The 24,761-nt window shown below is 42.8% G+C and overlaps 1 protein-coding gene across 6 annotated transcripts in view; it reads left to right on the top strand.

Annotated features, from left to right (window-relative positions):
* Positions 1-24,761, top strand: part of SYT7 (synaptotagmin 7) — a 526,341-nt gene that overhangs the window by 475,132 nt on the left and 26,448 nt on the right. For all 6 annotated transcript variants that reach the window (XM_056526815.1, XM_056526813.1, XM_056526814.1 and 3 more), the window contains 2 exons: positions 262-532; positions 10,983-11,152. In XM_056526815.1, coding sequence (XP_056382790.1) covers positions 262-532; positions 10,983-11,152 — 441 coding nt within the window. The remainder of the gene's footprint in view (positions 1-261; positions 533-10,982; positions 11,153-24,761) is intronic.

The following is a 24,761-nucleotide window of genomic DNA, read 5'->3' as shown; positions in this document are numbered from 1 at the left end:
ATGTTATTCATGTACGAGATGTTATTCATGTACGAGATGTTACTTCATGTACGAGATGTTACTTCATGTACGAGATGTTACTTCATGTACGAGATGTTATTCATGTACGAGATGTTACTCATGTACGAGATGTTATTCATGTACGAGATGTTACTCATGTACGAGATGTTATTCATGTACGAGATGTTATTCATGTACGAGATGTTACTTCACGTATGATTTGTTAGCCTCAACATTGAACCTGCTTTCCTTTTCTTACAGTTATCTCCAGGGTCTGATGAAGAAGATGGTCATGACACCTCAGGACGGGAGACTCTTGGCCGAATTCAGTTCAGCGTGGGCTACAACTTCCAAGAGTCTACTCTCACTGTTAAGATTATGAAGGCACAAGAGCTACCAGCCAAGGACTTTAGTGGAACCAGTGATCCCTTTGTAAAGATTTATCTACTGCCTGATAAAAAGCACAAGCTGGAGACCAAGGTGAAGAGGAAAAACCTCAACCCACATTGGAACGAGACCTTCCTCTTCGAGGGTGAGATGCACAAGGTGGAGGGGATGAAGGGTCACTTTGCCTCAGCTGTACTTACCAGCTAATGGAGCTCCAACTATGGTCATGGACCAAATTATTGGGATCCATGGAGAGGATTGTGATCCTCTGAGATTTGTTAAAAAAAAAAGTTTTTATAAGACACATACTTGACATTTCATTTCCAATGGAACTTTAAAATAATTTTAGATATTAGAAATGCCCATAATAAGATTTTTTTTTTTTTAGCTGCCGGAGTAAAGAAAGAGATGTAGGTAGTTCTTGTCCCTTGCAAACTAGTTGCATTACTATCCAAAACCTGTGAATAGAGTCTTTATTATGAATGATAGGCCCCTTTCACACTACAAAATTCTCAGTTTTTAAACATCCGTATGAAGTTCCGTCTGAAAACCAGCTGAAAACGGCAGTAACAAAATCCTATACGTCCGTTAGAAAATCCCATTATAGTCTAGAAATAGGGCATGCACTTATCTTCCGTTACTATGGTCCGTCACAAAATAACGTCCGTTATCAATAATGGACTATAACGGGTTCAAACGGCTATTAGAAAATCCCATAGACTATCCCATAGACACTGTAATAATGGCAGTCCTGCCCACCATTTAAGTAAAAATACTAAAAATAAATAAATAAAAACAGAAATGCGGTTGTTTCTGGTTTTTGACATATTTTATATATTGCTCTCTAATTTCACATGGGACTTCATTAACATTTGTGACATATTTGTAGGCTATGTCATAGAACTTTTTCCCTTGTATATATCCGTTTAGGTCATCTGAGCTCCTAACACATTGGAATTTGTGTGAAAACCACATGCCATTGGTATGAATGGGAATCCACGGGGATCTTTTTTTTATGTCGACTGGAAATCAGTTTACCAAAAAAAGTAAAAAAATTATTAATATGGGTTAGGTTAGGCTGGAAAAGCTTAAACGGGTACACTACCCACCCCTAGACATCTTATCCCCTATCCAAAGGATAGGGGATGAGATGTCTGATCGCGGGGGTCCTGCCGCTGGGCCATGCTCTGCTCGTGATGTCTCGGTCATGGCCATGCCACCTCAATGCAAGTCTATGGGAGGGGGCATGACGGCTGTCACGCCCCCTCCCATAGACTTGCATCGAGGGGCTTGGCTGTGACGTCACGAGCCTCCGGCGCTGCAGCGGCAGCTTTGTTATATGTGGAAGCCATAATTCTGGTGTGAACCAAGCCTAATGATGATCTTCTCAGGTACTGTATATGCAATGTGTACTATTTCCTATTTTTGGTGGTATCTGATAATCTTGGATATAGGAGACTTCAGCTGAGCTAGGAAACCACTGGTGTAATATCAACTCATAAGTAACTTTTACTTTGCAACTCGCAGCGCAGATATTTTGGCTTAATGTAAATAAATATTTGCGTTTGTTGCCCTAATGTTTATCTACTATTTTTCCCGAAACACTTGACACCCACTTGTTGCCTGGATAAGTGTTTGTATTATTAGGTATATTTAATTATATCATTCACTTTTCAGAAACACTTGGCAGTTTCTGAATATTTTCTCTTATATTAGCATAAGTTGTGAAGTATCTGCGCGGAGCCGTGATCTTCTCAGACGGTAGTAGCAATTTCATAAATGTATTCCCAAAGTTTCATGCTAAATGCATCTTGTACATGATTATTTGAGATTTTGAGTACTCCCTCCTACACCCCACATGTGGTGTTTCTTTTTAACTTACAATTTTTTGTCTTTCCTTCCTCTGTCCCATGTTTAGTTCCTGGTTTATCATCCATCCGTACAATTTTACAAAAACAGTATTGCCAAAATACTGGGTTAGATCAATATGCCATTCCAGGACTACAAACATTGAAGAGAGTGGGTCTCATAGCAATAAAATCCACAAGAGTTTATTATAAAGGGGTTGCCTAGCAAAAAGTGTGTGTATATATATATATATATATATATATATATATATATATATATACACAGTCATGGCCGTAAATGTTGGCACCCCTGAAATTTTTCAAGAAGATCAAGTATTTCTCACAGAAAGGATTGCAGTAACACATGTTTTGCTATACACATGTTTATTCCCTTTGTGTATATTGGAACTAAACAAAAAAAGGGAGGAAAAAAGCAAATTGGACATAATGTCACACCAAACTCCAAAAATGGGCTGGACAAAATTATTGGTACCCTTTCAAAATTGTGGAAAAATGTTATTAAAAATCCCACCTGAAAACAGAAGAAAAAGGAGAGAAGTCCACATCATCTTTGAATTGTGTGTCTCTATGAGCAATGAGTCCAGATCTAAATCCCATTGAACACCTGTGGAGAGATCTTAAAATTGCTGTTAGGAAAAGGCACCTTCCAATAAGAGACCTGGAGCAGTTTGCAAAGGAAGAGTTGTGCAACATTCTGGCTGAGAGGTGTAAGAAGCTTATTGATGGTTATAGGAAGTGACTGATTTCAGTTATTTTTTTCCAAAGGGTGTGCAACCAAATATTAAGTTATGGGTGCCTATAATTCTGTCCAATCCATTTTTGGAGTTTGGTGTGACATTATGTCCAATTTGTTTTTTTTCCTCCTTTTTTTTGCTTAGTTCCAATACACACAAAGGGAATAAACATGTGTATAGCAAAATATGTGTTACTGCAATCCTTTCCTGTGAGAAATACTTCATTTTCTTGAAAAATTTCAGGGGTGCCAACATTTACGGCCATGACTGTATTCAGTCTTCCTTGTTTAGACCCATGTTCAGATTGTATTCTGTTTTGCCTGAGTTTTGTGAATCTTAGTCTGTGCTTACATTATGCCTTTGTATCAGTCCTGTTTGACCGTGTTGGATCTTGGATCTCCTAGGATAGAATCCTGTTCCGAGCTTTGTGCTAATCCGTCCATCTAGGAGTATGTTTCAGTCTTTGCTCGTATTTCATATATTTTAATTTATGTTTTCTCCTCGGCTAGTATCCATTCCACATTGTTTAGTGTGCCACTAGCAAGGAGTCCATTTGGAGTTATTATTGCGTCTGCTCCTTTTATGGAGTGGGGTGTCCAGTGTGTTTCTTGTTCTGAGTCCAGTGTGAACAGTGCTCTTGATTTCTTCACCTGTTTAGTGTTCTGACATTCAGTTAATCTGTTCATCCACTGCATCTCCTGGTTTTGTCTGCCGTATACCTATCCTCATATCTAGTCTTGTTCAAATTATTATAACTGCTGTTAATTTTGATCCCGGTTTCTGAGCTGTATGTTAGCTGTATGTATGCTATATCCTGCCTTGTATTATGTTTGTAGCTTTGTAGTATTTCTGTTGTGTTCCTGACTTGTTCCCCGACATGTACTGTCTTGTTTGACTTGATGCCCATGCACTATAGCGCAGTATAGGGACTGCCTTCGTGGTTGTCAATCCGTCACATAGGGCGGATGGGCAGTAGAAAGGGTCAGCAGTTTTAAGGACATTTAGGGCTTATTAACTCCCTGCTCCCTGTCCCCCTTTCATGACAGCAGCAGATTTTTGTCAGGAAAGTCTTGGTAAATATGCCCATTCATCCTTTCTTCAATTGACGTGAACTTTGCCAGTGCCATTTACTGAACAGCAGTCCCACGTCATGGTGTTCCCACCTCCAAACTTCACTGTTGGTTTGATGTTTTTAGGGTGATGTGCAGTGCCATTTCTTCTACAAATATGGTGTGTATTATGGCATCAAAACAGATCAGTTTTGCTCTCATCTGACCATAAAATATTCTCCCAGTATTTCACTTGCTTTTCCTAATGTTGTGCAGCAACACATTTAAAACATGAGTCAACATGCTTTTCATTTAGCAATGGAGTCATGCGTGGTAAACATACATACAGGCCATGGCAGCAGAGTGCATTACTTACTGTTTTGTTTGAGACAACGGTACTTGCTTACTCCTCTTTGAAGCTCTCCACAAGTGTCCTTGGCTCTTGTACAACTCTTCTGACTGTTCTTTTCACTCCTCTGTCATAAATCTTGCGAGGAGAACCTGGTCCCACTTCCATATTATGGCCTCAACAGTGCTCACTAGAACATTCAAAAGCTTAAAAATGTGCACCTGTAACCAACACAAACCTTAAATGGGCACTGTCAGATCCCCAAAAACTTTTTATATGTTGTACATCTTGGCAAACCTTTCTAATATACTTCATAAGAAAATGTTATTTCCTTTGTATAGAAATCATGGCTGTTAAAATCATGGCTTTGTCCAAGCTGAAGCACAGTCATGGGGAAAGTCCAATAAGTGAGGGTGGGCTAGCACTCCTCTGTGTCTGATAGTACTCCTCAGTGCTCTCTTCTGTCTGATAGTACTCCTCTGTGCTCTCTCCTGTCTGATAGTACTCCTCTGTGCTCTCTCCTGTCTGATAATACTCCTCTGTGCTCTCCCCTGCCATATAGGACTCCTCTGTGCTCTCTCCTGTCTGATAGGAAGGACTCCTCTGTTCTCTCTCCTGTCTGATAGGACTCCTCTGTGCTCTCTCCTGTCTGATAGTACTCATCTGTGCTCTCTGCTATCTGATAATACTCCTCTGTGCTCTCCCCTGCCTGATAGGACTCCTCTGTGCTCTCTCCTGTCTGATAGGAAGGACTCCTCTGTTCTCTCTCCTGTCTGATAGGACCCCTCTGTGATCTCTCCTGTCTGATAGGGCTTCTCTGTGCTCTCTCCTGTCTGATAGCACTCCTGTTTGATCTCTCCTGTCTGATAGCTCTCCTCTGTGCTCTCTCCTTTCTGATAGTACTCCTCTGTGCTCTCTTCTGTCTGATAGGACTCCTCTGTGCTCTCTTCTGTCTGATAATACTCCTCTGTGCTCTTTCCTGTCTGATAGCTCTCCTCTGTGCTCTCTCCTTTCTGATAATACTCCTCTGTGCTCTCTCCTGTCTGATAGCACTCCTCTGTGCTCTCTCCTGTCTGATAGCACTCCTCTGTGCTCTCCCCTGCCTGATAGCACTCCTCTGTGCTCTTTCCTGTCTGATAGTACTCCTCTGTGCTCTCTTCTGTCTGATAGGACTCTTCTGTGCTCTCTCCTGTCTGATAGTACTCCTCTGTGCTCTCTCCTGTCTGATAGCACTCCTCTGTGCTCTCTCCTTTCTGATAGTACTCCTCTGTGCTCTCTCCTGTCTGATAGCACTCCTCTGTGCTCTCCCCTGCCTGATAGCACTCCTCTGTGCTCTCTCCTGTCTGATAATACTCCTCTGTGCTCTCCCCTGCCTGATAGGGCTCCTCTGTGCTCTCTCCTGTCTGAAAGTACTCCTCTGTGCTCTCTCCTGTCTGATAATACTCCTCTGTGCTCTCCACTGCCTGATAGGACTCCTCTGTGCTCTCTTCTGTCTGATAGCACTCCTCTGTACTCTCTCCTGTCTGATAGGAAAGACTCCTCTGTTCTCTCTCCTGTCTGATAGGACTCCTCTGTGCTCTCTCCAGTCTGATAGTACTCATCTGTGCTCTCTCCTATCTGATAGGACTCCTCTGTGCTCTCTCCTATCTGATAATACTTCTCTGTGCTCTCCCCTGCCTGATAGGACTCCTCTGTGCTCTCTTCTGTCTGATAATACTCCTCTGTGCTCTTTCCTGTCTGATAGCTCTCCTCTGTGCTCTCTCCTTTCTGATAGTACTCCTCTGTGCTCTCTCCTGTCTGATAGCACTCCTCTGTGCTCTCCCCTGCCTGATAGCACTCCTCTGTGCTCTCTCCTGTCTTATAATACTCCTCTGTGCTCCCCCCTGCATGATAGGACTCCTCTGTGCTCTCTCCTGTCTGAAAGTACTCCTCTGTGCTCTCTCCTGTCTGATAATACTCCTCTGTGCTCTCCACTGCCTGATAGGACTCCTCTGTGCTCTCTTCTGTCTGATAGCACTCCTCTGTACTCTCTCCTGTCTGATAGGAAGGACTCCTCTGTTCTCTCTCCTGTCTGATAGGACTCCTCTGTGCTCTCTCCAGTCTGATAGTACTCATCTGTGCTCTCTCCTATCTGATAGGACTCCTCTGTGCTCTCTCCTATCTGATAATACTTCTCTGTGCTCTCCCCTGCCTGATAGGACTCCTCTGTGCTCTCTTCTCTCTGATAGCACTCCTCTGTGCTCTCTCCTGTCTGATAGGAAGGACTCCTCTGTTCTCTCTCCTGTCTGATAGGACTCCTCTGTGATCTCTCCTGTCTGATAGGGCTTCTCTGTGCTCTCTCCTGTCTGATAGCACTCCTGTTTGATCTCTCCTGTCTGATAGTACTCCTCCGTGCTCTCTTCTGTCTGATAGGACTCCTCTGTGCTCTCTTCTGTCTGATAGTACTCCTCTGTGCTCTCTCCTGTCTGATAGCTCTCCTCTGTGCTCTCTCCTTTCTGATAGTACTCCTCTGTGCTCTCTCCTGTCTGATAGCACTCCTCTGTGCTCTCCCCTGCCTGATAGCACTCCTCTGTGCTCTTTCCTGTCTGATAGTACTCCTCTGTGCTCTCTTCTGTCTGATAGGACTCCTATGTGTTCTCTCCTGTCTGTTAGTACTCCTCTGTGCTCTCTCCTGTCTGATAATACTCCTCTGTGCTCTCCCCTGCCTGATAGGACTCCTCTGTGCTCTCTTCTGTCTGATAGCACTCCTCTGTGCTCTCTTCTGTCTGATAGCACTCCTCTGTACTCTTTTCTGTCTGATAGGAAGGACTCCTCTGTTCTCTCTCCTGTCTGATAGGACTCCTCTGTGCTCTCTCCTGTATTATAGTACTCATCTGTGCTCTCTCCTATCTGATAGGACTCCTCTGTGCTCTCTCCTGTCTGATAGTACTCCTCTGTGCTCTCTCCTGTCTGATAGGACTCCTCTGTGCTCTCATCTGTCTGAGATAGTACTCCTCTGTGCTCTCTCCTGTCTGATAGCACTCCTCTGTGCTCTCTCCTGTCTGATAGTACTTCTCTGTGCTTTCTCCTGTCTGATAGTACTCCTCTGTGCTCTCTCCTGCCTGATAACAATCCCTTGCTCTCTCCTGTCTGATAGATCTCCTCTGTGCTCTCTCCTGTCCTATCAGACACAAGAGAGGAGTGCTAGCCCACCCTCACTTACTGGACTTTGCCCATGCCTGTGCTTCAGCTTGGACAATGCTATGATTTTATAAGCCATGATTTCTATAAAAAGGAAATAAAATTTGCTTATGAAATATGTTAGAAAGGTTAATGTTTTGCCAAGATGTACAACATATAAAAAGTTTTTTAATTTTAAACAGTTATATGCCCATTTAAGACTTCCGCAGCCTAATTGTTGCAAAACAGGAGACAGCTTTTTTTGCTTTTATCCACTATGAGTTGGGTCTTGGGTGATATCTGGGCAATGAGACCTTTTTGTTGGACTATGCTAATATTAATTTGCATGATAAGGGGCTTGATTGCTTTCTAATTACTGCTATGATTACTGAAATGATTTCAGTTGTTGTTTTGGCTTTCCATGCCTTTTTGCATCTCCTTGAATACTTTTTCCTGTGTCATTTCACATTATTACATATAACTTAATTTCTGATCTTATCAGTTTTGGTTTCTTTGTATGTATGGAATATTTGGGTTGTTACCAACATCTGGTAAAGATTTCATGTCAATAGCATCTTTGGAAATATATTTAGGCAGAAAAGTGGTGACGTGTTCAATACTTATTTCACCCGCTGTATGTACTTATACATGGTGCTCTTTATTGTTGACAAGGTTTACAGTATTTGTCCTGTAGTGTTTGTATTCTGTTCGGTGCAAATACCAAGAAGCATAAATGTAGTATGATTTATATATATATATATATATATATATATATATATATATATATATATATATACACACCTATTTAATATAATTTACTACCCACACTTTATTTTTGTAACTAACAATCTACCATTGTATTTCCATTCACCAGTGTTGGAAGTAAAAGTTTATTAAAAAAAAAATATATCAAAAATAGCAATTCCGTCATGTAATATTATTAACCTGCAAGCTGTCATTATTTTTAGTCTGTTGAATCATCTGTTGGATATTAATTCTATATCAGGTAAACTGCTAATTTAGTACTTTTCTGGTCTATCCTTAGACCTAACTGAACAGGTGGTAGTTACTATTTCAGATGTTATCCAGAATAAAAAAAAATGCTGTTTTTAAATCAACTGGTGCCAGAAAGTTAAACAGATTTGTAAATGACTTCTATTAAAAAAATCTTAATCCTTCCAGTACTTTTTAGCTGCTGAATACTACAGAAGAAATTATTTTCTTTTTGGAACACAGAGCTCTCTGCTGACATCACGAGTACAGTGCTCTCTGCTGACATCTCCGTCCATTTTAGGAACTGTTCAGAGCAGCATATGTTTTCTATGGGAATTTTCTCCTACTCTGGACAGTTCTTAAAATGGACAGAGGTGTCAGCAGAGAGCACTGTGGTCATGATGTCAGCAGAGAGCACTGTGTTCCAAAAAGAAAATAATTTCCTCTGTAGTATTCAGCAGATAATAAGTACTTGAAGGATTAAGATTTTTTAATAGAAGTCATTTACAAATCTGTTTAACTTTCTGGCACCAGTTGATTAAAAAAAAAAAAGTTTTCCACCGGAGTACCCCTTTAAAACCTGGCTCTATTTACTTTAATGGAATTGAGCTGCAATACCACACAAGACCTGAGAACAAGAGTGGTGCTGTTTCTAGAAGAAAGCTGTTATGTTTGTTTCTAATTCTGGATAACCGCTTAAAGGGGTAGTCCAGTGGTGAAAAACGTATCCCCTATCCTAAGGATAGGGCATAAGTTTGAGATCGTGGGAGATCAGACCGCTGGGGCCCCCTGCGATCTCTCTGTACGGGGGCCAGGCTCTCCGGCCAGATAGCGGGTGTCGACCTCCGCACGAAGCGGCGGCCGACACGCCCCCCTCAATACATCTCTATGGCAGAGCCGGAGATTACCGAAGGCAGCGCTTCGGCTCTGCCATAGAGTTGTATTGAGGGGGGGTGTCGGCCACCGCTTCGTGCGGAGGTCGACACGCCCCCTTCCCGCGGGCTGTTGGGGCTCCGTACAGGAGATCGCAGGGACCCCCCGCGATCTCAAACTTATCCCCTATCCTTAGGATAGGGGATAAGTTGTTCACCACTGGGTTCACCACTGGACTACTCCTTTAAAGCTACAACCTTTGTTCTATTTTCTTTCCTCCAAAAAATGTTCTAAGTGGTGCAACCTAAATAAAACATTAGATACAAAATGATGCTGGGATTTGTCACATTGTATTTTTTATTGAAAAGAAAATCATCTGACATTGTAGAAAGGCTTTTAAGCAATTTTACTGTTAAACTGTCAAGAGGACAAATCTTCATAGATATTTCACTCCACATAAATGCTGAAACTGAATATTTGTTCCTCATGCTACGTAGCGTTCTTTATGGTTCAAGTCTAATATGTCACAATTGTTATCAGGATTTTGTCTGCCATCTTATGTTATAAAACCAGAGACACACAGGAAAGTCTGTACAATGGATACCAATGGCACCAGACAGACCCTACTGACTTACAATTGGGTCTGCTGGTGGTCCATAGAAGTTTTCGGCAATGCTATACTTGTTGTCAAATCTGATGGATCTAATGCAGATGTGAACAAAGCATTACAGAGATATTCTCAGCAATGCTGCTAAAGAACAACTCTGGAATATGGCTCCTAATAACACATGCTGTGATGTTTTTCCAACGTGTGTGTACATTGGCCCTTAGCCCATGTGTATGAAGGCTGTACAGCGGCACATGGGGTCCCATAAGACTCCAATCTATAGAGTTGTATGGGACTCCATGTGCCATTGTACAATTCTCTGTCAAAGGCCCTATATAAGTATATATAGTAAAGAATACTTGACAAAGCTGCACTCACCCATGGATAAAGTTGCCAAAAAAATGGCCTTTATTGTAGTAGTAATATATATTATAATATTTATATATAATCATAAAATATAATCAGCCTCAGGTAAACGCTAAACAAGCGGGGAGCAAGAGACACAGCTTTCAGGTGTGGGGGGTGTACCACACGATGACGACTAGTTTCATGTCATTAAAGACGCTTCTTCCGGTCAAAAGTACTGCTGACCGGAAGAAGCATCTGTAATGACGTGAAACCATTTTTTGGCAACATTATCTGTTGGTGAGTACAGCTTTTTCAAGTATTCTTTACTATATATATATATTGCACAAGCACTTTGTATTTATAAGCTGGCACCCCCTCATTATACCATCGGAGTACAATATTCTAAGACTTTGCTATATACAGCTTTTTATTAGTGTTGCAAGTACTGCCGCTGCAGTGCCTGATTACCATGGTTCCTCTTAGCATATTTTGCCCTATATAAGGATTTTGGTCACAGTAGCATTTTTTTAAAATACATTACACCTGTATTTTTAGCATTTTTTATGTAGGAGTTTCAGGTGCTGAAAGTAATACTGTACATCTCATGTTTTTCAGGATTCCCATATGAAAAAGTTGTGCAGAGAGTCTTATATCTCCAGGTTTTGGACTATGATCGATTCAGCAGGAATGACCCCATTGGGGAAGTATCAATTCCCCTCAACAAGATAGACTTGACGCAGATGCAGACTTTCTGGAAAGAGTTGAAGCCGTGCAGTGATGGCAGTGTAAGAAACCCTTATTTGTTGTATCATTTATATGTGAGATAATATACAGATGGGGGATAATTATATAATCTAATATGTAGATTCTGTTTTATAAGATAGAAAATCTACCACCATTTCTGGGTAAATAGATGCTGTGGTGAAAGGTTGGTTGGTTGTTGCAGATGGCAGCATTTGCACTTGTTAATATTCCGAATGCAAAGCATAAGTATCATTCAGTGGCAACTGCGCAAATGGCTGATTCATTCAATAAGTCACGTTTGACGAATATATGCATAATTATACACTTGGCATGTGAACGTTCCCACCTAACAGTGACTGGTAGAATAGAGAGAGGAAAGAGAAAATATAGTAACCCTTGAACTGATGGATAGATTCATTAAAGGGGTATTCCAGGCAAAACCTTTTTTTATATATATCAACTGGCTCCGGAAAGTTAAACAGATTTGTAAATTACTTCTATTAAAAAATCTTAATCCTTCCAATAGTTATTAGCTTCTGAAGTTTTCTGTCTAACTGCTCAATGATGATGTCACGTCCCGGGAGCTGTGCATGATGGGAGAATATCCCTATAGGAACTGGACAGCTCCTGGGACGTGAGTCATCAGAGAGCAGTTAGACAGAAAACAACAACTCAACTTCAGAAGCTAATAACTATTGGAAGGATTAAGATTTTTTAATAGAAGTAATTTGCAAATATGTTTAACTTTCCGGAGCCAGTTCATATATAAAAAAAGTTTTGGCCTGGAATACCCCTTTAATTGATCATCCATCAACTGATCCATAGTTAGTCTATACTATTCTTCTTCCATTTGGAAACACTGTATCATAACCAATTGTGATTAGTGCTGGTTGTGTTGTGCAATGGATTACTACATTATGTAATGTAATACAGATTCATGAAAAGTTGGCCAAGCTCAACAACTTGAACATGGCCAGCCAACTCTTTAGTGTACATAGTGGGCTTCCTTACTCTCTGGGTAAGAGAAGGGTCAGACATGATGGATTTTGGCTGCCCAACCCTATTGTTCTCAAAGGGATACGGCACCACCAGATGAGTTTGGAAGCAGCTTACCCCTCCTTTCATCACTGAGAACACATTAACGTTTGGCCGTCTACAAGTGTTGCATGGGACCAGTTGTCAGCTGAACATGGCCACCTTTATAATGAGGTATGTCAGGGTTCATCTGTGGTTTCTATTATTTTGGTGACAAGAAAAGATCTGCATACTTTTTTATTCTTGCCATCAAATCAGACAGTAATGCCAAGAGAGCCTCCGCTCTACAGTTATATCTCATAAAAATGGTGGATCGGTTTATTTTGAAGTTGGATTTGACAATCACAGATTTCAGAGACTTGTTTCGTTGAAGCAGATCAGGGAGATTAACATATCATAGAAGAATATAGGATTATTCACAGTCACAGCAATGTTAGGTGAGGGATTTACATCAGAGAAAGAGAATAACATAGTATTATCTGGCTAGAGGTCAGCTGGGAATAGATAAAAGAAAGCGAGAGACAAAATCCATTTCATAGAACTGGAGGCCAGGCTCGAGCATACAATTACTACTGTAAGGTTCCAATTTGCACTTGTTTCTTCTCAGCCACTTAAGTCCTTAAAATTGTAAAATTAATGATACACTACTTAATGGTATGGACACATGGAATGACAGCCACATGTGACCTAAAGCTGCACTAATAATCAATGTTTGCATGCAAATTAAAGAGGGAACTGTGATTAGAAGTGGTATGATATATAGGCCTCCAGAGAAAACTGTTGACTATGTAACCTATTAGTTGATGGAATTAGTCAAATGGCACTAAAGGGAGACATTGTAATGATTGGTGACTTCAACATGCCTTTGTTGACTGGAATATCCCTAGAGCATTTACAGGCCAGAACGGGAATATTATAGAGGCACTTAAAGGAGCATGTATAAAAGAGCTTGCTAAAGGGCATTTACTTCTGCCCTCTCCACATCTCACAAGTATACCTTCTGAGACAAAAGGAGGTGGGTGGCCGTCAAGATGAAAACCATGACGTGGAGAGGGAGAAAGTGAGGGCTGGACAACAGAACAGGTAAAACCTTTTCTGCTTCCCTGATAACTCCTTTAAGTCTTCAAACAGAGGAGAGAACATTCTAGATTCAGAATTTACAAATGGGGATCTGTTTACTGAGGTTATGGTTGAAGAAACATTTGAGTAATTCTATAGTATAGAAAATGTATTCAATTTTAGAAAGACTTTTTTCAAGTTGAGGCTTTACTTAAAATTACAAGGCTTGATTTTACAAAAAACAAAAACACATTCACTTGCCCCTGATCCCTTGCCAGTCCGACTGTGACGATACTGGTCCCCGATGACAAGCACATCCTGGTCTCTTCTTGATAGACAGGAAATGCCCACTTAGCTAATGACTGGCTCCGGATGGGTCAGCGCTAGGGATGTCCCGATACCGATACTGGTATCGGGGCCGATACTAGCCATTTGCATGGTATCGGGGACTCGTTTAATGTCCCCGATACCATGCCCAATACCTGGTGCCGCTCTGCTCCCCGTTCTCCCGTTCTCCGATCCGCATCATAGTGTTCCATGGAGGAGCATGTGACACACACGTCACTCCACCTCCTCCCCTGCGCCCAGCGTAACGCTACGGAGGAAGCAGAGTGACGTATATGTCACATGCTCCTCCATAGAATGACACGATGCGGACCAGAGGACGGGCGAACGGGGCAGCAGGGCGCCAGAACCAACACCCGACAGAGGAGATGAGCTGCCTGCAAGGAGGGGGCTGCTAATAATGTCTAAGCGTGCGGGCCCTGCTGCTGTCTAAATGGGGGGCCCTGCTGCTGTCTAAACGGGGGGGCCCTGCTGCTGTCTAAACGGGGGGGGGCTGCTGCTGTCTAAAGGGGGTGGCCCTGCAACTCTCTAATAGGGGGGGCCCTGCTGCTGTCTAATAGGGGAGCTGCTGCCTAAAGGGGGAGGCCTGCTACTGTCTAAAGGAGGGCTGCTGTCTAATAGGGGGGGGCTGCTGCTGTCTAATAGGGGGGGCCCTGCTGCTGTCTAATAGGGGGGGCTGCTGCTGTCTAAAGGGGGTCTGCTGCTGTCTAAAGGGGGGCCTGATGCTGTCCAATGGGGGGCCCTGCTGCTGCCTAAAGGGGGGGCCTGCTACTATCTAAAGGGGGGGGGGCCTGCTGCTGTCTAATAGGGGGGGCCCTGCTGCTTTCTAAAAGAGGGGGCCTGCTGCTGTCTAATAGGGGGGGCTGCTACTGTCTAAAGGGGGCTGCTGCTGTCTAAAGGGGAGCCCTGCTGCTGTCTAAAGGGGGGGCCCTGCTGCTGTCTAAAGGGGGGGCCTGCTGCTTTCTAAAGGGGGGGGGCCTGCTGCTGTCTAAAGGGGGGGCTGCTGCTGTTTAAATGGGGGCCCACTGTCTAAAGGGGGCTGTGGTCTACAGGGGGGCTGCTACTTATGTCTACAGGGGGGCTGCTGTCTACAGGGGGGCTGCTGTCTACAAGGGGGGCTGCTACTAATGACTGCAAGGGGATACTCCCTACTATTAAAGACAATCTTACAGCAGAGTCACCTGCACTAACTTGGATTTATAAGTAGGTAGTCATAGAGAAGTTTTTTTTAAAACTGGACATAATCCTGGGATATTTCAGAAGACTTGCAGTCAGCTGAAGGATAGATATCAGAGGGTTGTTGTTAAAGGGTACCTCTCATCAAATAAACTTTTGATATATTTTAGATTAATGAATGTTGAATAACTTTCCAATAGCATGTTAATGAAAAATATGCTTCTTTCTATTGTATTTTTCCCGATCAGTCCTGTCAGCAAGCATTTCTGACTCATGCTGGAGTCCTAAACACTCAGAGCTGCCAGCCTGCTTTGTTCACAGCCAAACAGGCTGTGAACAAAGCAGGCTGGCAGCTCTGAGTGTTCTCCTTTGTGAACAAAGCAGACTGGCAGCTCGTAGTGTTTAGGACTCCAGCATGAGTCTGAAATGCTTGCTGCCAGGACTGGTAGGGAGACCCCTAGTGGTCATTTCTTCAAAGTGGAAAATGAAATAGAAAGAAGCATATTTATTAATAACATGCAATTGTAAAGTTATTCTGCATACATTAATCTATAATATATCAAAAGTTTTTTTGATGAGAGGTACCCTTTAATAATGTGTATTCTGAACAGAGACTGGTTACAAGTGGTGTGCAACAAGGGTCTGTTCTCGGTCCTATTTCTTTAAATATTTTTGTTAATGACAGGAGAAGGTTAGTAAGGTAAAGTTTGCATATTTTTCAATGACACAAAAGTGTGAAATAGGGTTGATGTTCGTGGAAGTGTGTGTAATTTGGAAATGTATTTATTATTCAGTCTTGTGGGGGTAATGGAGGCATGAATTTCAGCTATCTTGATGGTCTAGGGCAGGAATGGGGAACGTAGAGCCTAGGCCTGCAAGATCGTTTGATCAGGCCTCCTCACTGCTTGTTCGGGACAACTTACTGTTGTGAGATATAGTTTTTTTTAGTTTTTTTAAAAAGAGAATGCTATATTTAGATGAACCAACACAAACCTGGAAAAGCAGTTGCGAGTAGCAACATCATCAATACTAGCTAACATAACGCACCTCACCGAAGAGAAGAAGATCATTTTTCAGTTGATCGTTTTGTATGGCCCACCAATGATCTAAATGGCCCCTGGCAGAAAAAAGGTTCCCCACCCCTCGCCTAGAGTAATTAAGGGGTTAATGCCAGCTTCTTTCTTTGTCAGTGGTAATAAAGTGTTTCCTTGGAAGTTGTCTGCTTCCTTTGATGTCTAAGATAGTGGAGGCAGAATTTACAAGTACATCAATATGACAATACAATGCAATACATAGTTATTTCATATTCAAGTTTCCTAGGGGGCCGTAAAAATGTTTAAAAAGATTATAAAAAATATGAAAAACATAAAAAGTTCAAATCACCCAAATTTTTTTAAATACATCAAAACTACAAATAAAAAATCATAATAGGTATCACTGTATTCAGAAATGTCTGAGCTATTATAAAATAATATTAGTTATCCTGCACAGTGAATACAGTACATGGGGGGGGGGGTGTGCCAGAATTGCAGATTTTTTGTAACTTTGCTTTCCAAAAAATGTGGATTAGAATGCATTAAAAAGCACTAATGGTACCAATAATAACTACCGTATTTTTCGCCCTATAGGACGCACCGGCGTATAAGACGCACCCAATTTATAGGTGCAAAATCTAAAGAAATTAAGATTTTGAACCCAATAGTGGTCTTCAACCTGCAGACCTCCAGATGTTGCAAAACTACAACTCCCAGCATGCCCGGACAGCCGTTGGCTGTCCGGGCATGCTGGGAGTTGTAGTTTTGCAACATCTGGAGGTCCGCAGATTGAAGACCACTGCATAGGAGGTAATACTCACGTGTCCCCGCCGCTCTGGACCCGTCACCGCTGCCCTGGATGTGGCTCCATCGCTGTCGCCGTGTCCCCATCGCTCCGGAACGTCTCTGCTACCGGACGGGTATCCTTGCTCTCCGTCGCCGCCATCACGTCGTTACGCACACCGACGCACGTACGTGACGACGTGATGACGAGGAAGGAGAGCGCCGGCCATATAGGGGATCCCTGAACGGAGAAGACACCGAGGAGGCAGGTAAGGTCCCTCCCGGGGTCCTGTAAGCACTAACCCGGCTATTCAGTCGGGCTGTTCGGGATAGCGGTCCCGAACAGCCCGACTGAACAGCCGGGTTAGTGTCACTTTCCCTTCAGACGCGGCAGTCAGCTTTGATCGCCGCGTCTGAAGGGTTAATACAGGGCATCACCGCGATCGGTGATGTCCTGTATTAGCCGCGAGTCCTGGCCCTTGATGGCCGCAGGGACCGCCGCGATAGGGGTGTAGTTGCCGTATAAGACGCACCGACTTTTTCCCCCCAGTTTTAGAGAAGAAAAAGTGCGTCTTATACGGCGAAAAATACGGTACATCTAACCCAAAATGATACCAATAATAACTACGGATCATCCTGCAAAAAAAAAAAAAAAAGCCATCACACAGCTCCCTAGATAGAATTATAAAAAAAAAGTAAGTTTTAAGTAATAAAGCCATAACAAATTGTATATAAATTTGGCTTTGATGTAACTTTACTGTTCTGCGCAAAAAAAGTTTATGTTAGTGTTTTTTTTCTGTGCTGGTAACAAAAATGCATAGTAAAATGAAGGCAAGCATAGGTGTCATGCAAAAAACAAGCCCAACTTCACATGGGACATGGCATCAATCACTAGTAGTACACAATCCCTTTAAACTTTACTAATAAGACAAATTTTATTTTGCTGTTTATAAAAACAATGCAAATGTTAATGTTGTTCCCGCATACAGAAATTTGGGGCACAAGAATGCTCCTACAGCATTTCTAGCAAACACCAACATATCGCCTCTTTGTAGTTATTAACATTTACATCCTTGAATTGGGTAGTTGTTGACCTAGTCCTTTCACATATCAAACGCACTTTGGAATAGAGACACAGCAGGTACCTGAACTAAAATATTCTATTTCTGGAAACGTCTTACAGTTAGGATTGATGGGTTTGTTTAACAATCTTGTATAACCCAGTTTGGAAATTTATACCAAGTAAAACACATGTACTATACAATGTACCGTATATACTCGAGTATAAGCCGAGTTTTTCAGCACGATTTTTCATGCTGAAAACGCCCCCCTCGGCTTATACTCGAGTGAACTCTCCACCTGTCAATCCCTTCTCAGTGGTCTTCAACCTGCGGACCCCCAGATGTTGTAAAACTACAACTCCCAGCATGCCCGGACATCCCCCCCCCCCTTTTGTTTTGTACTCACCTCCCCTCGGCGGGAAGTTAGGGTGAGCTGGTCCGGTCCATCTATGCTACAGGGACCGTCCGGTGGGAATGGTTAGTCGTTGCAGGCTGTCTATTTTAACCGGGGGGCCCTCTTCTCCGCTCCGGGCCCAGCCCCGGACTAGTGACGTTGCCTTGATGATGACGCACAGGGACGTTGCGCATGAACATCCCTGTGCGTTGTGTCCGGGACAGGCCCAAACCGCAAAGAAGAGGGCCCCCCGGTGAAAATGGACAGCCCGCAACGACTAACCATCCCCACCGGACGGTCCCTGCAGCATAGATGGCCCGGACCAGCTCACCCTAACTTCCCACCGAGGGGAGGTGAGTACAAAACAAGGCTGCAGTGGTTGATGACTAAGGCCGCAGTGGTCTTCAACATGCAGACCTCCAGAGGTTTCAAAACTACAACTCCCAGCATGCCCGGACAGCCGATGGCTGTCCGGGCATGCTGGGAGTTGTAGTTTTGCAACATCTGGAGGTCCGCAGGTTGAAGACCACTGTTGAAGGGATTGACAGGCGATGATGATGACGGGGGTCTGGATGATGACGAAGGCCTCAGTGGTCTTCAACCTGCGGACCTCCAGAGGTTTCAAAACTACAACTCCCAGCATGATTGGACAGCCGATGGCTGTCCGGGCATGCTGGGAGTTGTAGTTTTGCAACATCTGGAGGTCCGCAGGTTGAAGACCACTGATGAAGGGATTGACAGGCGGTGATGATGAAGGGGGGTTTGGATGATTACATGGGGGGGGATGATGTATTTCCCATCCTAGGCTTATTGTCGAGTCAATAACTTTTCCTGTGTTTTTGGGGTGAAATTAGGGGCCTCGGCTTATATTCTGGTCGGCTTATATTCGAGTATATACGGTATATGCCAGCTTTTTTCCCTGCGATAGTGTCGTTTTTAAAGCCTGGTTGGACATGCTCTGTTCATGTTTTTTTTTTTTTTTTAAACAAAGGACAGGGTATTTGCCATGAAAAGCCAAAAAAGACAATTGAACACAATAGAAACCCACAAGGTGATAATATTAGGTCACTGTATTGTATTATATGGTTTCCTAGAAACCTAGATTGTAGCCAGAAAAAGACCACATGGCCCATCGAGGCTGCCCTCATAGCAGTTTTGTATGACCCACGAGTGATCTAAATGGCCCTTGGCAGAAAAAAGGTTCCCCACCCCTCGCCTGGGGTAATTAAGGGGTTAATGCCAGCTTCTTTCATTGTCAGTGGTAATAAAGCGTTTCCTTGGAGTTGTCTGCTTCCTTTGAGGTCTAAGATAGTGGAGGCAGAATTTACAAGTACATCAATATGACAATACAATGCAATACATAGGTACAAGTTATTGCATATTCAAGTTTCCTAGGGGTAGTAAAAGTGATTTTAAAAAATCATCAAAAATATGAAAAACAATAAAAAATTATAATCACCCACATTTTTTAAATACATCTAAACTACAAAAAAATAAAATAAACATAATAGGTATCACTGTGTTCAGAAATGGCTGAGCTATTATAACATAATATTATTTATCCTACACAGTGAATACAGTACATGGGGGTGGCTGCCAGAATTGCTGATTTTTTGTAACTTCGCCTTCCAAAAAATGTGGATTAGAATGCATTAAAAAGGCCCTATTGGTACCTATAATAACTACATCTAACCCAAAATGATACCAATAATAACTACAGATCATCCTGCAAAAAACAAGCCATCACACAGCTCCCTAGATATAATTATGAATAAAGTTTTAAGTAATAAAGCCAGAACAAATTGTATATAAATTTGGCTTTGCTGTAACTTTACTGTTCTGCTGAATAAAAAGTGTGTTGGTTTTTTCTATACTGGTAATAAAAATGCATAGTAAAATGTAGGCAAGCCCAACTTCGCATGGAACATGGCATCAATCACTAGCAGTATATGTGGTAACCTTGGGGGATAAAGCCTTGTGGGATGTAGGGTAGTTAGTGCGTAAAGGGCGCTGTTAACCCTTGTCACTCGTGACGCCAGGGTGAGGGTTAAATTCTGTAATCTGGATAGGCCTATTGCCACCCTTCCCAAGAGCAATAGGTGAATGTAGAATAAAGGATTGTCCACAACCACTGTTAACTGGAAACTTGCAGGAGCTTTTACTGAAGAATTTCTGTACCTGCAGCAATAGTAACAGTCCAGATAACAGAGTCTCTACAGATATAGCTGAGCAGCGATTGATAGTTGGTTGGGATCAGATAAGCTCAATTTAGCTTCTCAGAGATTTTGTAGCATAGATCCGCAGGATTTAAGGGTGCGTTTAGGTCCAGTGATCTTGAGGTGAGTAGCGGGGAATTGCTTAGTGTATCCGCTATGTTATAGGCTGAGGCCTAGTAGATTGTCTTGTAAGCTGCGGAGGTCCTACCTCTTCCAGAATCAGCAACCCAAAAGAGCGATCAAGATGGCGCAGCTCCCTTATATGGGCAGGGGAAGGCCGTTTTGGATTGGTCCATAACAACTGTCACTCACCGTTACATTGCATTGTGGGTGAACACGTCATGAGAACCTCCAAAGGTCCTGTAGCAAAACCATAGAGTTCTAAACCTAATCACATGACCCGCAGGTCCTGCTACGCTGAACAGGTAGGCAATTAAATATATACACATTTATACTTATATTTATATGACTATCTATACAAATATGAATTAACTGAGGGGTGACAAGGGGATAACTATAGAAGAGGGACCCCGACGTTCCTAGGGACTCTGACTATGGGGACCTCTACAAAGGTACAGTATGAAATACGGTACCGGGATACCACATATACAATCTCTTTAAACTTTACTAATAAGACGAATTAAACGTTACTGTTTATAAAAACATACAAATGTTAATATTGTTCCCGTGTACAGAAATTTGGGGCACAAGAATGCTCCCACAGCATTTCTAACAAGTACCAACATATCGCCTCTTTGTAGTGATTAACATTTACATCCTTGAATTGGGTAGTTGTTGACCTAGTCCTTTCACACATCAAACGCACTTTGGAATAGAGACACAGCAGGTACCTGAACTAAAATAGTCTATTTCTGGAAACGTCCTACAGTTAGGATTGATGGGTTTGTTTAACAATCTTGTATAACCCAGTTTGGAAATTTATACCAAGTAAAACACATGTACTATACAATACATATGCCAGCTTTTTCCCTGCGCTAGTGTTGTTTTTAAAGCCTGGTTGGACATTGCTTTGTTCATGGTTTTCTTTTTTTTTTCTTTTTTGTTTTAACAAAGGACACAGTATTTGCCATGAAAAGCCAAAAAAAAACAATGAAACACAATAGAAACCCACAAGGTGATAATATTAGGTCACTGTATTGTATTACAGTGGTCCCTCAAGTTACAATATTAATCGGTTCCAGGACGACCATTGTATGTTGAAACCATTGTATGTTGAGACCAGAACTCTATGGAAACCTGGTAATTGGTTCTAAAGCCACCAAAATGTCATCCAAAAATAGGAAAAAAGTGAGGATTAAAGAAAGATAAGTTGATAACTAATATAGATAAAGCAAATCCTTACATATAAAAGTAGGAAAGATCTGCTGGGAGCTGTAAATCACGGTCTATGTCAGTGTTTCCCAAGCAGGGAGCCTCCAGCTGTTGCAAAACTACAACTCCCAGCATGCCCGGACAGCCAAAGGCTGTCCGGGCATGCTGGGAGTTGTAGTTTTGCAACAGCTGGGGCCACCCTGCTTGGGAAACACTGGTCTATGTAGAGGACAGGACCTTGTTCAGAAAAAAAAATAATGGAGTCGCCCTCACCTGGTGTCCAAAGGAGCTAACCCTGGTACAGGTAAAGTGTAAAGAACATGTAATACCTCCCTGTACTGTAGGGGGTGCTACCAGACACCAGTCAGTACATACGCTTCAGTAATACAGGGGTGTTACTAGTGAATGCCCATTCTGATTGGTCAGTTCTTCTGGCCATTGACATGTTTCACAGATCTGGACTGTCTGTACATTGTATGTTGAGTCTGGTTTCAACTTACGATGGTCCAGAAAAGACCATTGTATGTTGAAACTATTGTATGTTGAGGCCATTGTAAGTTGAGGGATCACTGTATATGGTTTCCTAGAAACCTAGATTGTAGGCAAAAAAAGACCACATGGCCCATCGAGTCTGCCTTCATAGCGTGTGTAGTATCTACGGCACCTTGCATTTTTTTTTTATAATAGTAGCGAGGGAGGTGGGGGAAATACACAAACAAACACTTTGATATTAGAGGGTTTAGATAATGTATAGATAGATACATGTTTCTGTGTATTTCTTCCAATGCAGGGTTTAGATAATGTATCTGATAAGTAGATATGTTTTATAGCCCTATCAAATAGCGATCTTGAATTGGTTGTGCTCAAATTGGTTATACAGGTACTTGAAGTGAAAAGGCCCAAGTATTTTCGCATTGGGCTAGCGTTTGTACTTACAAATGACAATGGTGCCACTGCATCACAGACACCATATAGTGCACAGTGGCATCGTTATAGGGGCTGTAGTCATAGCAAAACTGACATGGTCCCAACTGCTCGAAAGTGCACATCTATATGTCCTCATTTTATACAATAACATGTGATACCGTATTTCTCATCGCTCCGGCATATAAGACGCACCTAATTTTATAGGATAAAAATCTAGAAAATAAAGATTCTGAACCAAATACAATGTAAAGTATAGGACAGTGATCTTCAACCTGCGGACCTTCAGATGTTGCAAAACTACAACTCCCAGCATGCCCGGACAGCCAACGGCTGTCCGGGCATGCTGGGAGTTGTAGTTTTGCAACATCTGGAGGTCCGCGGGTTGAAGACCACTGGTATAGGAGGTAGTACTCATGTGTCCCCGCCGCTTCGGACCCGTCACCGCTCATCACCGCTGCCCTGGATGTCGCCCTCCATCGCTGTCGCCGTGCCCCTGGGGTGTCCCCGTCGCTCCGGAAGTCTCTGCTGCCAGGTATCCTCACTCTCTGTCACCGCCATGACGTTGCTACGCATGCAGCTACGCACGCAGCTACGCACGCCGCTCCTATTGGATGACGGGACGGCGTGCGCGACGACGTGATGACGATGAAGGAAAGCTCCGGTCATACAGGGGATCCCAGCATGGAGCAGACACCAAGGAGGCAGGTAAGGGCCCTCCCTGTGTCCTGCAAGCTGTTCGGGACGCCGCGATTTCACCGCGGCGGTCCCGAACAGCCCGACTGAACAGCCGGGTTAGTGTTATTTTCGCTTCCGACGCGGCGGTCAGCTTTGATCGCCGTGTCTGAAGGGTTAATACAGGGCATCACCGCGATCGGTGATGTCCTGTATTAGCCGCGGGTCCCGGCCGTTGATGGCCGCAGGGACCGCCGCGATAGGGGTGTATTCGCCGTATAAGACGCACCAACTTTTGGGGAAGAAAAAGTGCATCTTATACAGCAAAAAATACGGTAAGTAGTAATCCAGAGGTCCCGGTTTATTGTATCCAGGCTGTGCCATAATAAAATGTTGTTCACATGACAAATCCTCTTTAAGACAGGCACAATATGGAATGGCAGTAGATTAGACAATAAAAAGGTCCAAAACAACAAAAGTCCAAGACGAGATGATACACTATACAAAGAATTTCCTTGAAGAATTAGGGAGATGACACACTTGGCACTTTTGCTGGCTTCAAGCTGGTGATTATCCACTTTAGTTAAATCTCTGTAAGTAGAGGGCTAGACTGGAAACTCAGATTGGAAGAGATCCAGCTGGGGATGGTAGGAGAAACAGAAATGCAGCCAAAAAAGTTCTAATCTATCTGTACAAAGCAATATAGCAAAAGGACCCTCACTGTGCCGGAGTACATGGGAATAAAGCGATAGATAGATCACTAAGAGCCTTTGGTTACTTGCAGTGATGTCTACGGTCCACCAGGGAGAATTAGGCTTTGTTCACACTCAGTATTCTGGACCTGATATTAAAACATAAAATGTTTATTTTCCCCTCATTTAAACAAAAAAACTGTACAGAAGTTTACTTTTAAAGGGGTATTCACACAATTAGAGTTATCCCCTGTCTATAGTATAGGGAATAACTCGGTGATTGGTGGGGGTCTGACTGCAGGATCTCGCACTGTAACCACTATTAGCAAAGAAATGTTTCCCATGCCATAAAATGCTCTTCATATTAAAGAATCCTTTCAATTGTAAAGTTAACCCTTTTTTGATCCTCAAATTACTGTGCGTATGCATAGGAATAGAGAGGGCACCATCCATCTATATAGAACATATGTGCAGGTCATTACACATACAGGACATACATATATACAAAGGTTATTAGATTATTTTCAAATAGACCGATAAAAAATAGACCCTAAGGGTGCGTTCCCACACGGCGTATACGCAGCGTATTTGACGTGCGCAAAATTTACGTCAGCAGCGGGAAATACGCTGCATATTCCTTGCTCACTATACACGCAGGGCTTTCCGGCGGCAGCCCTATGTGTGTAGTGAGTTTTAGAGGCGGGACCGTGTGGCGGCGTGACTGTGACGCGCGGCTCCACCTCCAAAACCCGCTGCACACATAGGGCTGCCGCCGGAAAGCACTTTGTGTATAGTGAGCAAGGAATACGCAGCGTATTTCCCGCTGCTGCCATAAATTTTGTGCAGCGTCTAATACGCTGCGTATACGCCGTGTGGGAACGCACCCTAAAAGCAATTGATAAGCTCCAAAGTTGCCAAATGGAA

The sequence above is a fragment of the Hyla sarda genome, chromosome 6 (genome assembly GCF_029499605.1).
Source record: "Hyla sarda isolate aHylSar1 chromosome 6, aHylSar1.hap1, whole genome shotgun sequence".
In the NCBI taxonomy this organism is placed as follows: domain Eukaryota; kingdom Metazoa; phylum Chordata; class Amphibia; order Anura; family Hylidae; genus Hyla; species Hyla sarda.
The sequence above is the reverse complement of the archived record's forward strand: the minus strand, read 5'-3'. Positions and strand labels throughout refer to the sequence as shown.